Here is a 16,701-nt window from a genome sequence, read left to right as displayed (position 1 = left end):
ACAATTCTTCTAGTAACAGCTATACCCTCCTGCCGTACTCCACGTGCATCTAGTTGGAGTCCATGAGCCATGAGCCATCTCACACCCATCCACTAATCTGTCGGTGACAACACAGGAAGAGGAAGAACATCTCCATTACTTGGCAAACCTTTTGAGTAGCTGTAGAGTTGCTAGATCTTGCCTCCTGGTCTACGAAAGGGAGTGTATAAGGGTCTCAACATTGTGACTCCTTTCAGGGATTCTCAAATTTTCTAGCTGAGGCTTGAATGACCACACATCCACCTCAGCCCCTGACTCCCCTTATCTGACTGCTTATCATGTTCTTTTCATTATTACCTCCATTGGTATTGTCATTTCATCTATTGAATTGTACTTTTGTTCTCCATTTTCTTATGCAGATCCCTTACCTGGCCTTGAGAAGCCACCAAGCGTTGGTGCCTCAGAGGGGGTGTACCTCAAACAACTACCTCACACTACACCGCCCTTACCGACCAACTGTACCAGGCAGAGTTCGCCACAAGAAAGGGAAGCAGAGGGCTCAGAGCTCAAAAATGACTCCTCAGCATCTGAAAACAACTGTCAGACAACAAAGGGCAAAAATACCTGGCCCTCGGAGAGTGGCTACATCAGCCCAGCAGCCCAGGGATGTGTGGGGGACCTCTCCACTCTGGCAAATAGAGGAGCTCTGCCTGAAAATGGAGTGGTGGTTGAAGTACCCACTTGTGGATCAGAAGGGAAGGGCTTTGGTGGTAGTGGTACAGAAAAGCCACTCTGCCCCAGAGGTAAAACATTGCAGGAAACCATTTCGTGTTCAGGACAGAACCCAGCTACACCTCCCAATGGAGACCCCAATTTGATGGAAAGCACTGTCAGTCAGTTTTCTCCCTTGTACATGCCTGGCCTGGAATACCCAAATTCAGCTACACATTATCACATCAGTTCAGGCCTGCAAGGTCTTGGCCCTGTGATGGGAGGTAAACCCTCAGTATCACATCTTCAGCATTTTTCCCCTAGGGGCTTTCATACTAACAACCCTCATTCTGGAGTCTTTCCCCGTTATCGCCCCCACCAAGGAATGAGGTATTCCTACCAGCCACCTCCTCAGCCTTCCTACCATCACTATCAGCGAACTCCTTATTACACATGTCCACAGGGCTTTTCTGATTGGCAGAGACACCTTCATCCCCCGGGAAGCCCAAGTGGGCTCCCACCTAGCCAGCCTCCCCCTCCAAGACCCCTCTTCTCAGATAAGAATGCCATGGTTAATCTACAAGGCTGTGAGACACTGAATGCTGCCTTAACTTCCCCAACCTGCATGGACGCAGTGGCTGCTAAGGTCATTGCAACTGACGGGCAGAATTCTGGTCCAGAGGAAGAGAAGCCAGATGAATCTATGGAGAGGCCAGAGAGTCCCAAAGAATTTTTAGACCTGGACAACCACAATGCAGCTACCAAGCAACAGAGTTCGTTGTCAGCCAGCGAGTATCTTTATGGGACTCCTCCTTCACCTCTGAGTTCAGGGATGGGGTTTGGTTCATCTGCTTTTCCACCTCAGGGTGTGATGCTACAAACAAGGCCTTCCTATACACCTCACCGGCCAGCCAGTCATCTCCAGCCCAGGGCATATTCTTCCCCTGTGGCTGCTCACCCACCTCACCATCCAGTGGCTGCCCAGCCCAATGGCCTCTCTCAGGAGGGCCCCATCTACCACTGTCAGGAAGAGGGCCTGGGCCACTTTCAGGCTGTAATGATGGAACAAATAGTCACTGGAAGTGGAATAAGGGGACCTTTTCAAGAAACGTACAGACCATCAGGGTAAGATTGCATTTGATTTATTTTTCCCTGAAAAAAAGTAGATGATAGTTTTTAAAAGAAAAATGGCCTTAGGAATGAAGATAAACTTTAGTGGTCATTTAAATGACTGTTTAGTTAGATTTTAATACTGGAAACATGATGGCCACAGTTTGTGAGCTGTAAGCAAGGGCTTCAGCGTTGTTTCTGAGTTCATATACTCTGACTAAGGCAAAAGAGGTCCCTCAAACCCTGCAGGGCGACGGGACATCATATTCAGGTTTTATTCCTCATAACAGTTTAAAGGTTATGAGGCCTAATCATAAAAACAATGTTATCCAACTTAAAAACCTACATTCCCCTCCCTAGCACCAACCTAAGAAAACCTTACCTTCAAACCCTCCTGCATTTACCATTTTGTCATATTTTCTACCTTTCTAAATATGTTTGGGGTTTTTTTGTTTTGTTTTGTTTCTTGCCTTTTTTCCTAAACCATCCTAAAGTAAGTTTTAGATATCATGACCATTTATCCCTAAATACTTCCACGTGCATATCCTAAGAATAAGAATCATTGTCCTGGACCACAATCTTAAACTATTCATCACACCCAAGGAAAAGGATATTAATAGTATCTAATATAGAGTCCTAATTGCTCCAGTTGTTCCCAGAATGTCTTTTATAGCTATGTTTCTTTGTTTTGATTTTTTTTTTCATTCAAGATCCAATCAAGGTTTATGTTATTTACATTTGGTTATAATGTCTATTTAGTCTCTTTTACAGCATTCACCCTATCATTGTATTGGGGGTTTTTTTGTCTTCAAAGAGCCGTGGCCAGTTCTCATGTGGTGTCCCAAATTCTGAATTCTTACTGTTTGTGTTTACAGTCTAGTTAAACACTAAATAAGTGGTCATGTACTTACTACATCATAACCGAGATGCACATAATGCCAGTTTTGTCCCAGTATTGATGATTTCCAGTTTAATCACCTTGATAATTAAGGCAGTAGCTGCCTGAGATTTTCATGATTAAAGAATCTTTTTTCCTTCAATTCTTAACTGTTCCTCTCTCATGGCTATAGAATGCAAATGCATCCAGTCCAGTCACAGTCCTCTTTCCCAAAGACCCCAGCACCAGCAACATTGCAGGAAGAGCTGCCACCACATAAGCCCCAAACACTCTCTCTTGATCAGGTAAGAGGCGCCAAATATTAGAGCTTTCTTTATTCCTGCAGGTAGTAGTAGGAGAGAAGTACATAGTCCCCATCCGCATTGGGAATATCCACTGATGCGGAGAGCTGACTTAAGTTATACATGGATTTTCAACTGCACGGTGGGTCGGCACCTCTAACCCCACATTTTTCATGACTTCATTGCTATTCTGAAAAAAATATATATTTTAAGGTGTCCTGTTGATACAGATACTTTTCCCAGAAAGTGCTGCAGGCCCTGTGCTCGAGGTTGACTCAGCAGTGGGAAGATCAAGAGAAGGCCTCTGGAAGTAGCTTCTCTACTATTGCCACATGTTCCTTTTTCCTTTACTTAGGTAACCAGCTACCAGCTATTTGGAGATTATTTAAACTTTATTTTTCCAAACTGGCCACCAGCATGTATTTTGATATAATCCCTTGCCTATTTCATCCTTTCTACCTATTTGATTTTTGAGGGACTAGGCAATCAGATTTTTAAATAATATTAGCTACTTTTGAGTGCTGCTTCGGTACCTGGCACTGTGCTAAGAACTCCTACGTGCAGTCTTCTCTCACTTATAGTCTTTCGCTTGGCCTCCGCAAAGTAGTTGTCAGTAGCCGCAGCATTGTCATTCCTGGTGTATAAGAAGTCTATAGATACTGGTAGGGTTTGAGTGGGAGGTCCAGCACTTCTGAGCCCCCTCTGGAAGTAAAATGGATGGGGAAACAAAATCCAGCCATTTTCCCAGATTACAAGAACAGGTCTTTGGCTTATTTAATTTTTTTTTTAACAACACAAATGTAAATTTTGTTTAAAACATCCTTGTTTTGCTTTTCCCAGAGCTAGTCCAAGAAGGAAATAACCCCTAAGAAAACAGAAAGCTGCACATGAATACTGGAACATGGAGAATTTCGGGGAACAGTCCTCGCCCATCTTTATTCATGCCATCCAGGAGCTGGAGCCATGCCCACAGCCCTAGAACCACTCTGCTCAAATAATTTTATACACAGCTTGCAAGAGTCCTGGTCAGGGATCTCTTGCATGGCTGGTAGTCAAGAACAAATGAATTGTAGTTAGTGATGGCTTCCAGGTCCTGAGACTTGTTCAGGAAAGTCATCTAAAACTTGGGAGGGGCATGGAATGGAGTGGTGCTTGTAAACTTTCATGAGCAGCTAAACTCAGGTATATATTTGGGAAAGGAACTACTCATGGTATTGTCTTTGGAGCTGGGTCCAGTTTACAGAATTTTCACGTTGCCTTTTAAAATAATTTTTGTTGTTGGTGGTGAATGTATGTACATAAACTGGGAAGATGGGTAGAAATCTGGAAAAAATGGAAGTCCTAACTATGGTGGGCACAACACACTGGAGTGATCCTTATTTGTTTACAGTCACATCACACTGAATATATCAGCCCAAGTGAGTTTTATTCCACTGCCCCCTAACTGTTCAGTTTCTCAGTTCAGAGGCAGAGTCTCTCATGGCCTTCCAGAAGTTTCCGTCCAGAAGGGAAGACAGGCTGCCCTTTTGTCTGGTGGCCCAGGTCTTAGACTGGGAGATCAGTGCCCTTCCTGGTTTGCCACCAGCTCTATCAGAGCTGTAAACCAATTTCTGGAATTGGGATCACTAGAGTATTTTCTTCTTAGAAGAGACAATGATTTATCCTCTTCACAGACCTGCTGGGACTGTGATCTGGAAGGCATCACACAAAGCTTTCTGGCACAAATCAAATTTTGTGGAAGTGACTACTCAGGTTTGTATATGTTAGTATCAATAAAGAAATTGCACAGTTTTGAATAGGGAAAATGTATTTTATAGGTTTACAGTTTAAATTTAGTAATATTTCACTATAGTCCTTATTTTAAATGTAAAATAAGTCATGGTGTTTTAAAATAGCTATCAAGAACATGTTCTTGGGAATGTTTGTCGTATATGTGATAGGAAACAATTTTACAGTATTAAATTACTTTATTACAGTTTTAGAAGTGAATTACACTGGATTCTCCCTGTTTAGCATTCTGTATTTGATTTTAGTTGAGATGCCACCAAAGTTAGGGCTTATATAAATATCCCACAAAGAAAGAACTAAGGAAAATGCCCTGAAATTAATAGATTTTTTTTTTTTTTTTAAGAATAGCATATTTTTAAGCATGCCTTTGGGATAATGGAAAAGCTACCGAGGTATATTAATCTGTCCTATTTACTTATAAATTTATCTGTAAAGTGCCAATAGAACCTTTCACTCCACCATCCTTGATGAAATGTGAAACTATCATATTTAAAGTTTGCTAAACATATGCTATCCTTAGGAAAAGAAACAGATTGGAAACATTTATGTTATACAAATGGACCCCAAGACACAGCTCCAGTATAAGGGAAATTCATACACATAAAGGCATTCTTTTGACCTGGCAGTGTGGCTCATGGCTCAGGCAGCACTGAATTGAGTAGAGAACACAGGTGCCTGCCTCTAAGATACAATGGACAACATGAATTTTTCTCTTAACAGACTTAATTTTAAATTTGGTGTGCTTTTAAGTGGAATGAGTCTGGAGGCTTTGTTCTCATTTTATCCTAATTTTTGTTAGAAACATATTGTGGGCATAATCTGGTTTAGAGAAATGCAGAGGTCAGCATTCTCTGCAGGAAGAGCAGATTAGAAGGTTTGTGGGCGGGTCTCAGCCAGCCCTTAAGCTAGTTAGTGTGGAAGATAGCATGGTGGAAGTATTACTACTTCTGTTTCTGTGTGTGTGCAAAAGCAGGAAGGGAAAGACCAATTGGTCTTTACAGCTAGCATAGGTCTGGCTAGACCTGGTCGTGGCCCAGAGCATTCTCTCACTGACAGCCTTTCTTTTTTTACATTAAAGCTGATTTGAGAGGCTTTTTCTCCTTCCTGAACTAGGAACACACTAACCATAGGTCCTCTTCCCTGATGCTAACGCTGTAGGGATTGTTTTGTGCTGAACTCCCTGGAGCATGGATAGGAGAAGAATGGAAGCAATAGTTGGCTGATATGTAACCTTTCTTACTGCCCTGGTTGCATTTGAGCAGCTGTGTACACACTGCTTAAGGTAACTGTAACCCTTTCTTCTCCCAGTCCTTTATCCCCTATTGTTAGAAGCTGTGAACAATATAGGGAAAAAATCAGTGAATTCTTTTATCCTTAATCTTCCTTGGTATGTAGAAAAGTGAGGAAATAATTAAGGCAGATGATAGGAAATTGAACTATTGTATTATATTATCACACTGTGAAAAGGGGCAACAGAAACACGTCAGCCCTGCTGCATCCTGTGTGGAATTTTGGTTGTGTGTTACAGGTACTTCATCCCTGTCTGGTATATCCTGGGCTTTAACTGGCCTTTGAAGTGCAGATATTCTAGAAGCCATCAAGAGCTGTAGGATTGCAAGAGTGCCCATGATAAACTGCTATAGGCTGCTCGTCCACACATTCCCCTAGCAGGCTTTTTTTCTCACCTGTTCTTTCTCCTCTGGCACTCTTTCCAAGTGTCTTAAGCAGATGCATTTGCCATCTTCTCCATTAGGGAATGAATGGTGATATGTAACATGCATACTAGACAGTAGAGTGTAAGGAGATCCTAAGAAGTCCTGCTCTCAGGCTAGGACTTACACACCGGATCACTGCAGCCTTGTCAGGGTGCTGGCGCTCAGTGGTCCCTCAGAAGGTCAGCTGCACTCTGATGGATGAGTCTCACACCTATTTGATTTTACATTAATGGCTAACCTTTATTGGAGTTGATAATATTTCCCCAAGACACAAAAGAAATAAAACATCCAGAACGAAAAGGAGAGCCTTTTTTAAGATTTCTGGTTTGGATTTTTTTTTTCCCCCTTAGAGTCTGTTCATTAAAAAAAATTAGCTATTGGCTAAAATTTATTATGGTAAGCATTTGGAGAATACAGAAGGACAAAATATGCAGATTCTTGTTCATATAATTTTTCCATCACCGTTTTCAAAAAATAAAATGTGAGGTCACTCCATCTCTCCTTAGTCATGTTGTTTAGTTCTTATCATTTATATGAGCTTATTATTAACAGTGAGCCCAACAGCTCTCAAAAGGCAAACTTTTCCATGCTCATCTTCATTTTTTGTGGTAGTTTGTACCTTTTAGTCCAGTCAAACCTCAGCTTGTGAGTGTCAACTTGCCCCAGCCTAGTCCTCAGACCTTGGAAGTGCTTGTCCTGACTAACCATTTGGTGTCTGTGGCACTTATCTGCTGTATCTTTATTTATACTAACTGCTACTGTCCAAAACACAAAATTCCTTTGTTGGTTGAACTTTTTTCCTGCTTTTTTTTAATGGACTTTCAAATCTATACATAAAATACTGCTCTTAAGACCTGCTTTGAAACTTCACAGGAAGTCTTAATCCAGCAGTCCCAAAGCAAGGACAATTACATAGTGTCAGAGTCCTGACATGCTTTCAGAGAAACTGTTATTAAGGAAATGAAAGGCTTAGTTTTCTAGCATTATTGCTCCCCTTTGTGTCAGTCCATTTGCTCTCCCCTCCCCCCTACCGGTTTCTACATGGAGTCCAGTTGTAAGAATTGGTTCTGTGTATGAGAGTGAAGGACTGTTCAACCCTGGGGCTTTCTGGGATGCAGTATTCCTGCAGACAGCACTCTGTTCAACACTACAGTGAGAAGATACTTGGAATTTTGGTTGAGCATGCAGGGGCTCACATCACTGTTTAGGAAGCAAGACTGTGATTGAGGCTTTCTGTGTGAGAAGAAACCAGACCCCCTTGTTCTTTTTTGGTGGGTTGGAATCTACCATGCATCCTTAGGACACTGAGCCATGTCTTCTCTCATATGAATCTGTGCACAAGCTTTGTCTGCAGGATGAGTGTTTATCCTTCTCTGCTTTGTAGGACCTTTGTTAAACAGACTTTTGGAGAAGCTGTCTCCTGGCTAGTCTCTTTAATTCTGCACCAGGGATTTACTGAACCTTTATGTAGAGATGCCTGATAACCAACTAATTTTCCTGTGCATTGGGGTTGGAAACGGGTATGGATATTTAATAAGTTACTGAAAATGCTGAGCCCCTGTTCAGACACTTGTGGGACCCCTTTTCCATAGCTGGGATCAGGCACCTCACCGTCCTGCCTTGCACACAGCTCCTGGGAGCCCAGGCCAGTGTCCACTAGCCTGTGGCACACAGGGTCAGGGATTCTTTGTGCCTGCTGCAAAGGCTCTGTGAACTTTGCTGGCCAATACTGGAAAGGGGAATGGTATTTATTTTTATATTGTGTATATTTTGTCATGCTCTGCTGACTCCCTGTTTAAGAGCGACACTTACCTCAATAGTTAGTTCAATATTGTGTGTTGGATAATTTTTTGAAAGAACTTTTTAAAAAGCTTTTTGATCTTTGGAGATCTGTAGATTTATTTCCATATGAACTGGTTATTTTGTATAAAGTACATTCTTAAAATAGCAAGTCTCTGATATGTGTGCGTTGTGTGTGTCCATGTGTCACTTTTATTATCAGGGCAAATTCCCATCAAAACAGAGGTTTATTCTAGGTCCCAGATGCCATTACTTCAAAAATTCCATCCCAGTCCTAGCTGGTGTGGTTCAGTGGTTAGTGTGTCAGCCCTTGCACCAAGGGGTCATGTGTTCAATTTCCAGTCAAGGACACATACCTGGGTTACAAGTTTGATCCACAGCCTGCAGTCAGGGCATGTGTGGGAAGCAACCAATCAATGTCTGTCTCTTATCTTTTTCCCCTTCTTCCTGCCTCCCTCCCACTCTTTCTAAAAATCAATGGAAAAAATATCCTCCAGTGAGGATTAACAAAAAAGAAAATGTCATCCCAGCCCTGGCTGGTGTGGCTCATTTGGTTGGAGCATAGTCCTGTGTACCAAAGGGTCACAAATTCGATTCCTGGTCAGGGCACATACCCTGGATGCAGGTTTGATTCTTGATCAGAGTGTGTATGGAAGGCAATTGGTTGATGTTTCTCACATCAGTCTTTCTTTCTCTGAAATGAATAAGAACATATCCTCAGGCCCAGCCAGCGTGGCTCAGTGGTTGAGCATCGACCTATGAACCAAGTATTGATCAGGGCACAGGCCCAGGTTGTAGGCTCGATCCCCAGTGTAGGGCATGCAGGAAGCAGCTGATCAATTATTCTCTCTCATCATTGATGTTTCTATCTCTCTCTCTCCTCCCTTCTGCTCTGAAATCAATAAAAATGTTTTTTTTAATATGTTTTATTGATTTTTTCACAGAGAGGAAGGGAGAGGGATAGAGAGTTAGAAACATCGATGAGAGAGAAACATCAATCAGCTGCCTCCTGCACACTCCCCTACTGGGGATGTGCCCGCAACCAATGTACATGCCCTTGACCAGAATCGAACCCAGGACCCTTCAGTCCGCAGGCCGAAGCTCTATCCACGGAGCCAAACCGGTTACGGCAATAAAAATGTTTTTTAAAAAAGAAGAACGTATCCTCGGGTGAGAATTTTTTTAAAAAGTCAAGCCAAGATGGTGGCATAGGCAAATGTCAGTACTCCATCACCTCCCACAACCACATCAAAATTATAACTAAAATACAGAAGAAACATCATTCAGAACCACCTGAAATCTGATTTAATGGAAGTCCCACAACTAGAGAAGTAAAGGAGAAAGCACATTGAGACTGGTAGGAGAGATGGAATGGGCTGGTCCAACACCCCATGTGGCTTCTTCCTCAGGAGGGATATCTTGGCTACAGAGGCCTCCTGTGAGGAGTAAGGGGTTCCAGTCCCACACCAGACTCCCAGCCAACGTTTCCAGAGCTCAGAAGAGAAGTTTCTGTAAATTGGGGCTGTGAAAACCAATAGGAATTGTGGCTGTGTGACAAGGAGACTGCTGGAGACCCAGACAGTTCCTCTTAAAGGACCAACACACAAACTTAATGGACCCACTGGCAGCAGCTTGGAGAAATCTGGGACAAGGAGGGATTGTCATTGTTCCTGTGCTGGCCACCACCTCCCCTCACAGAGCTGTCTGGCAGCCATATCTGGCTCACACATTCACTTGCCCTGGTGATTCCATGAGGTCATCTCCCCATCTAATTTGCAGTCCAATCCAAACTATTTGTAGCTGCTTTTCCATATGAATAGCCTGTCCTGGCTTAGATTTAAGACTTTCCTAAAATCTCTCAAGCAGTTGCTGGTGTCAGCAAGACCTGACACTAGCAGCAGCCTATCTTCAAAGCTCTGGCCTGGTGGCCCCAGTCATTGACTGACTGCACTTCCCAGGATGCCCCAAAGCCAGTGCACCTGGTGGACAGCTTCAGACCATACCAGGTTACAACTCTACACATCCACAAGCAACACACTCAAGAGACAGACTCAGTGAGCACCAAAGCCCCAATGAAGCAAGTCCTGCTCCATAGAGGAATCTCCTGCACAGCACCTCTTCCATTGTAGATGCAGCAGGTCCTCACAGCCAAAGGGCCTGGAGGCCAAATTCTCCCAGTGATGCCAACAGAAATCAAGGGTCAACTATAACACTGCTACACAGCCCACATAGAGGTGAACCTAGAATGCCATCTGAGGTGATTGGGAAGATCCACTGGGCCCTACAAGACACCTACTACACAAGACCACTCTACCAATTCCCGGAGACAGCAGGTCTACCTAATACATAGAAACAAACACAGGGAAGCAGCCAAAGTGCAGAGACAAACATTTCACAAATGAAAGAACAGCCTGTCTGGCCCAGTTGAGCATCCACCTATGAACCCGGAGGTCATGTTTGATTCCTGGTCAGGGTATGTGCCCGGGTTGTGGGCTCAATCCCCAGTGGGGCCATTCAGGAGGCAGCCAACCAATGATTCTCATTATTCATGTTTCTACCTCTCCCTCTCTCAAATCAATATAAACACACACACCAGAGGGGTCTGGTGCATGAAATTTGTGCACGAGGGAGGGGGGTGCCTCAACCCAGCCTGCACCCTCTCCAATCTGGGATCCCTCTCACAATCGGACCACTGGCTCCTAACTGCTCGCCTGCCTGATCACCCCTAACTGCTCCCCTGTTGGCCTGATCGCCCCTAACTGCCTCTGCCTAATTGCCCCTAACTGCCCTTCCCTGCCGGCCAGGTCACCCCTAACCACCTCTGCCTCGGCCCCTGCCACTGTGGTTTTGTCCGGAAGTATAGTATGTCTGGAATAAGTTTGGTCTAATTAGCATATTACCCTTTTATTAGTGTGTGTGTGTGTGTGTGTGTGTGTGTGTGTGTGTGTGTGTGTATATATATATATATATATATATATATATATATATATATATATATATTTAAGAACAAGAAATCCCCAGGGGGGGAAACTAGAAGAAATGGAAGAAAACTATTAGATACAGAGTTCAAAACAATGACTATAAGGATGCTCAAGGATCTTACTGAGAGAGAGCTTCAAGGGACTTAGACTTTCAAGGATCTTAGAATTTCAGAGTCAGAAAATAAACATACATTAACTGCAATAATAATTTACAGGGATTCAACAGTAGAGAGAGGATTCTGAGAAATCAATGATTTGGAATATGAGGAAGCAAAAAAGCACCCAAGCAGAAAAGCAAAAAAATCCAAAAATATGAAGGTAGTGGGACAACTTCAAGCCTACCACATTATGGGGGTGCCAGAAGTAGAATTGAGAACAAGATATTAAAAATCTATTTGAAGAAATAATAACAGAAAGCTTCCCCTAACTGATAAAGAAGTAGACTTACCAGTCCAGGAAGCACAGAGTCCCAAACAAGAGGAACCCAAAGTGGCACACATCATAATTAAAATGCCAAGGCTTAAAGACAGTCTTAAAAGCAGCAAGAGAAAAGCAATTAGTTACCTACAAGGGAGCACCCATATGACTGTCAGCTGATCTCTCAACAAAAACTTTGTAGGCTGGAAGGGAATGGCAAGAAATACTCAAAAGTGATGAAGGACCTGCAACCAAGATTACCCAGCAAAGCTCTCATTTAGAATTGAAGGTTGGCCTGGCCAGCGTGGCTCAGCAGTTCAGCATTGACCTGTGAACCAGGAGGTCAATGGATCAGGGCACATACCTGGGTTTCTGGCTTGGTCCCCATTGGGGAGTGTGCAGGAGGCAGCCGATCAATGATTCCATCTCATCATTGATGTTTCTATCTACTCTTTCCCTTCCTCGGAAATCAATTAAAAAAAATTTTTTTTAATTGAAGGTCAGATAAAGATCTTCACATACAATTAAAAGCTAAAGGAGTTCACCACCAAACCAGTATTACTTGAAATGTTGAAAGGTATTCTTTAAGAAGAAGGGGGAGGGATAGGAGGAAGAAGAAAGATAAAAAATATGAACAATAAAATGTCAATGAATACATATCAACAACTCAATCTAAAAATCAAAATAAATGAACAAGGAATCTAATGAATAAAATAAAACCCGATGCAAGGGAACATGGGACAGACCTGAATCTCAGAGGGAAGGGGAGGGGGGGTAAGAGATCAACCAAAAAACATGCATATATGCATCACCTATGGTCACAATAGGGTGATGAAGGCCTGCGATGGGGCAGGAACTGGGTGGAGTGGGGGAAGAGGGGATATCTGTAATACTCTCAACAATAAAGATTTTTTTTTAAAGTCATCCCATCCTAGCCTCACTTAGTCAAGGTAAGTGGTGTTGGTTGGCATTCTGTGTGCTCCAGAGAACTTAACAATAGTAATAAAATGCTGGCAATTCTACACAATGTCATACATTCACCACCACCCCTCGCCCCCATACTGCTCACACATTCCCAGCCCTTGATACATCATCTTAAACACACCTGTAATGCACTAATTTTGATCTCCTTCCAAAATCTAGGGCCTGGTAAGTAAAGTTGATAATGGGGTAATGGTAGGCAGCTCTAGCCTGGAGCCATCTGAATTACAAATGGCCAGAGTGGGGGCTACAAGTTAAGTAAGCAGGTACTTTTCTACCTGCCCATTTTATTTATTTATTCTTTCCATGGGAGGGTTTTAATTGGGGTAGGAAGAGAATAGCTATAGCCTTGAGACACCAAAATTCCTGGCCTTGTTTAGCCTTAAATAATTCACCTTGCAAAATAGTTGCATTCAGTAAAAAGTCTATCATAGGCAATACCAATTTCTTAATCTATTGTTCATTCCTAGGGCAATGGCAGATCTTTCCATCTTGACCTCCAGTTGTTTGGTATCAAATTATCCCACATTATTTTTCAGATTTTTCTCCTGTTGCTATTTTTAAAACCGTGTTCCATTTCATTCTCCCCTGAAAAACATGTTTCCTATAAAATATTATGTCTATCTCATTTCCTAGTTTTGTAGTTGTATTGCCATATAATTTTTCTAAGTAAGAGAAAATTTAAAGAAAAAAATCATTAGCAAACCCCAGATTTGAAATGGTACTGGTCAGATTGTTTATCTCACTTGACTGTCCTCTTTTCTCCTGATGGAGCAAGATGGGTGGGGCACTGCTTTGGCCTAGCTTTCTTTGCTATGCTGACACTGGCATGGTCACCATCAATTCCTCTCTCTGCATAATAGTATCACACCCTTAAAATTTATGTAAAGTTGATTTCTAACTTGGGTTCCCAACTGAAACCTCTTCTGCAACATGAATTTCTTATCAAAGGCTAAATTTTGACAGTTTTAGCTAATAGTAGGGCTTGACTTTACTTTTAATAGGAATTTAGCTCTTAGCAGAGTGCCTGGGTATTGCCAGAAATATCTGCTCAGTACCAAAACTATTACAGAAAACCGGAGAAGAACCAAGCAACGCTTAGAGAGATGGAGTTACATTTATTATTGTTATTATTACTAGAGGCCCGGTGCATGAAATTCATGCACGGGGAGGAGGGGTGTCCCTCAGCCCAGCCTGCAACCTCTCCAATCTGGGACCCCTCGAGGGATGTCCGACTGCCTGTTTAAGCCCGATCCCACCGGGCTAAAACGGGCAGTCGGACATCCCTCTCACAATCCAGGACTGCTGGCTCCCAACTGCTCGCCTGCCTGCCTTCCTGATTGCCCCTAACCGCTTCTGCCTGCCAGCCTGTTTTCCCCTAACTGCCCTCCTCTGCAGGCCTGGTACCCCCTAACTGCCCTCCCCTGCAGGCCTGATCACCCCTAACTGCCCTCCCCTGCAGGCCTGGTCCCCCCAACTGCTCTCCCCTGCAGGCCTGGGTCCCTCCCAACTGCCCTCCCTTGCAGGCCTGGTCCCTCCCGACTGCCCTCCCCTGCTGGCCATCTTGTGTCCACATTGGGGCAGGATCTTTGACCACATGGGGGCAGCCATCTTGTGTGTTGGAGTGATGGTCAATATGCATATTACTTTTTTATTAGATAGGATAGAGACCTGGTGCACGGGTGGGGGCCAGCTGGTTTGCCCTGAAGGGTGTCCCGGATCAGGGTGGGGGTTCCCGTGGGGCGGCCTGGGCGAGGGGCCTGTGGTGGTTTGCAGGCCGGCCACGCCCCCTGGCAACCCAAGCAGAGGCCCTGGTATCTGGGATTTATTTATCTTCTACAATTGAAACTTTGTAGCCTGGAGTGGAGCCAAGCCTTCTGCTTGCTCCGTGGTGGCAGCCATTTTTGGGGGGATTTATGTATCTTTAATTGAAACTTTGTAGCCTTAAGCGGAGGCCTGGGCATGCCAGGGCTGCAGAAGCTTGGCTTCCTCCATTGCCACGGGCAACCCTAGCCTCCTGCTCTTTCCAGCTCCGTGGCTGCCGCCATTTCTGTTTGGGTTTACGTATCTTCTATCATTGAAACTTTGTAGCCTTGAGTGGAGGTCTAGGTCTGCAAGGGCAGGCGGAAAGCTTGGCTTCCTCCATTGCCGGGGAAACCCAAGCCTCCCTCCTGCTCTCTGGGTTTATTTGCATATTCGCTCCTGATTGGCTGGTGGGCGTGGCTTGTGGGTGTAGTGGAGTGATGGTTAATTTGCATATTACTTTTTATTAGATAGGATTATTATGCGTGGGCCCAGAGGAAAATATCTCTCAAATTCTGGGCAACCGTCACACAGAAAGTTTTCTGTATTTATACGTTTTTACCCTGTTTGTCTCTCAAATATGGGGTTTTCCAGTCCCCTTTGCTAGTTCTTAAAAAGCCCCTATGTGCTGGGGCTTTGAGACCTCAACCAAAGGCTTGGCCTGGCGCCAGCACTGATAACTTCATCCGGGGAAGGTTTAATGGCCTCTCTGAAATGGGAGTAGTCTTATTTTCCTTATTATTTAAGCAAGCAAGCATTTACAGAAGCCAAAATAGCAGGGTTAAAATTTTAAACAGCAGTTTTTATATAAGATGATGCTTCAAAACAAAGCATTTTCCACTGGTCAACTCTGTTTCAAAACTGGGTACAGTTTGGAAGCCAACTTTCACCCTGAAATCTCTTCCTAAGATAGGTGAATGACCTCTCTCATTAAACTGTTAGGCAAGAGTTGCCTTTGGAAGAAATGCCATTGGACCTTTCCTCCTGAGTGTCCAGTCTATTAATCGTCTTCACTGCCCCCTCCCTCACTGGGTTCTCTGTAAATGGGCCAGCAGATGTTTCCCTGGTGTCATGATTTTCCCTTGGGTGTTTTTAAAGAATATCTGCAAATATATTGTAGTCCCCTCTCTATTACCAAGGCTCAGTCTAATTTTAGCTAAAACCTTTAGTGTATAATGGATTCTGAAATGCTAGCCAAGAAAGCAGCTGGAAAATCCCCAGACTGAGTGGAATCATAAATATTTATCCTTCTGTGACTGGCTTATTTCACTTAGCATAATGTTTTCAAGGTTTCTCCATGTTGTAGTATGTATCAGAATATCCTTTTTTTTAAAATATATTTTTTATTGATTTTACAGAGGAAGGGAGAGAGATAGAAACATCAATGATGAGAGAGAATCATTGAGTGGCTGTCTCCTGCACAGCCCCCACTGGTGATCAAGCCCACAACCCAGGCATGTGTCCTGACCGGGAATCAAACTGTGACCTCCTGGTTCATGGGTCGATGAATATCCTTTTTTTTTTTTTTTAAATATATTTTATTGATTTTTTTACAGAGAGGAAGGAAGAGGGATAGAGAGTTAGAAACATCAATGAGAGAGAAACATCGATCAGCTGCCTCTTGCACACCTCCCACCGGGGATGTGCCCGCAACCAAGTCACATGCCCCTGACCGGAATCGAACCTGGGACCTTTCAGTCCGCAGGCTGATGCTCTATCCACTGAGCCAAACCGGTTTTGGCAATATCCTTACTTTTTGAGGCTGAATAATGCATTGTATAGATATACCATACCACCTTTTATTTATCTTTTGATCAATCAATGAACATTTGGGTTGTTTCCTTCTTTGGGCTATCTTCAATAATGTTAATGAACATGGTGTAAAATGTCTGTGTAAGACCCTCTTTTCAATTCTGGGTATATGCCCTAAAGTGGAGTTGCTGGATTGTAATGTAATCCTATTTTTAATTTTTTTTTGTTTTTTAGGAACTGCCATGCCACTGTACCATTCATTCCACAGTAGCTGCACTATTGTATGTTCCCAACAACAATGCACAGAGTTCCAGTTTTTCACATCCTCCGCAGCATGTTTTCTGGGTTTTTTTATTATACCACCCTCACTGGTGTGAGGTGATAGCACTCCAGCACCCTTTCTTATACACATTGCTATTCCCTCTTTTGCAGCTGCCGCTTTAAAATCATGTCAACAGCCAAACTTGTCTTCCCTCCTCTCTCCT

General features: G+C 43.4%; 1 protein-coding gene across 1 annotated transcript in view; it reads left to right on the top strand.

Moving 5' to 3' along the window:
- CECR2 (CECR2 histone acetyl-lysine reader) overlaps positions 1 to 8,429 on the top strand; it is a 187,633-nt gene extending 179,204 nt beyond the window's left edge. Inside the window, exons 16-18 of the mRNA XM_080658754.1 lie at positions 399 to 1,815; positions 2,871 to 2,982; positions 3,820 to 8,429. Of these exons, the coding sequence (XP_080514880.1) occupies positions 399 to 1,815; positions 2,871 to 2,982; positions 3,820 to 3,825 (1,535 nt within the window). The 3' untranslated portion in view covers positions 3,826 to 8,429. The remainder of the gene's footprint in view (positions 1 to 398; positions 1,816 to 2,870; positions 2,983 to 3,819) is intronic.
- The last annotated feature ends 8,272 nt before the right edge of the window (positions 8,430 to 16,701 follow it).

Source organism: Plecotus auritus (genome assembly GCF_963455305.1).
Source record: "Plecotus auritus genome assembly, chromosome: 3".
NCBI classification, from domain to species: Eukaryota; Metazoa; Chordata; class Mammalia; order Chiroptera; family Vespertilionidae; genus Plecotus; species Plecotus auritus.
This window is presented reverse-complemented; position numbering and strand designations above follow the sequence as displayed.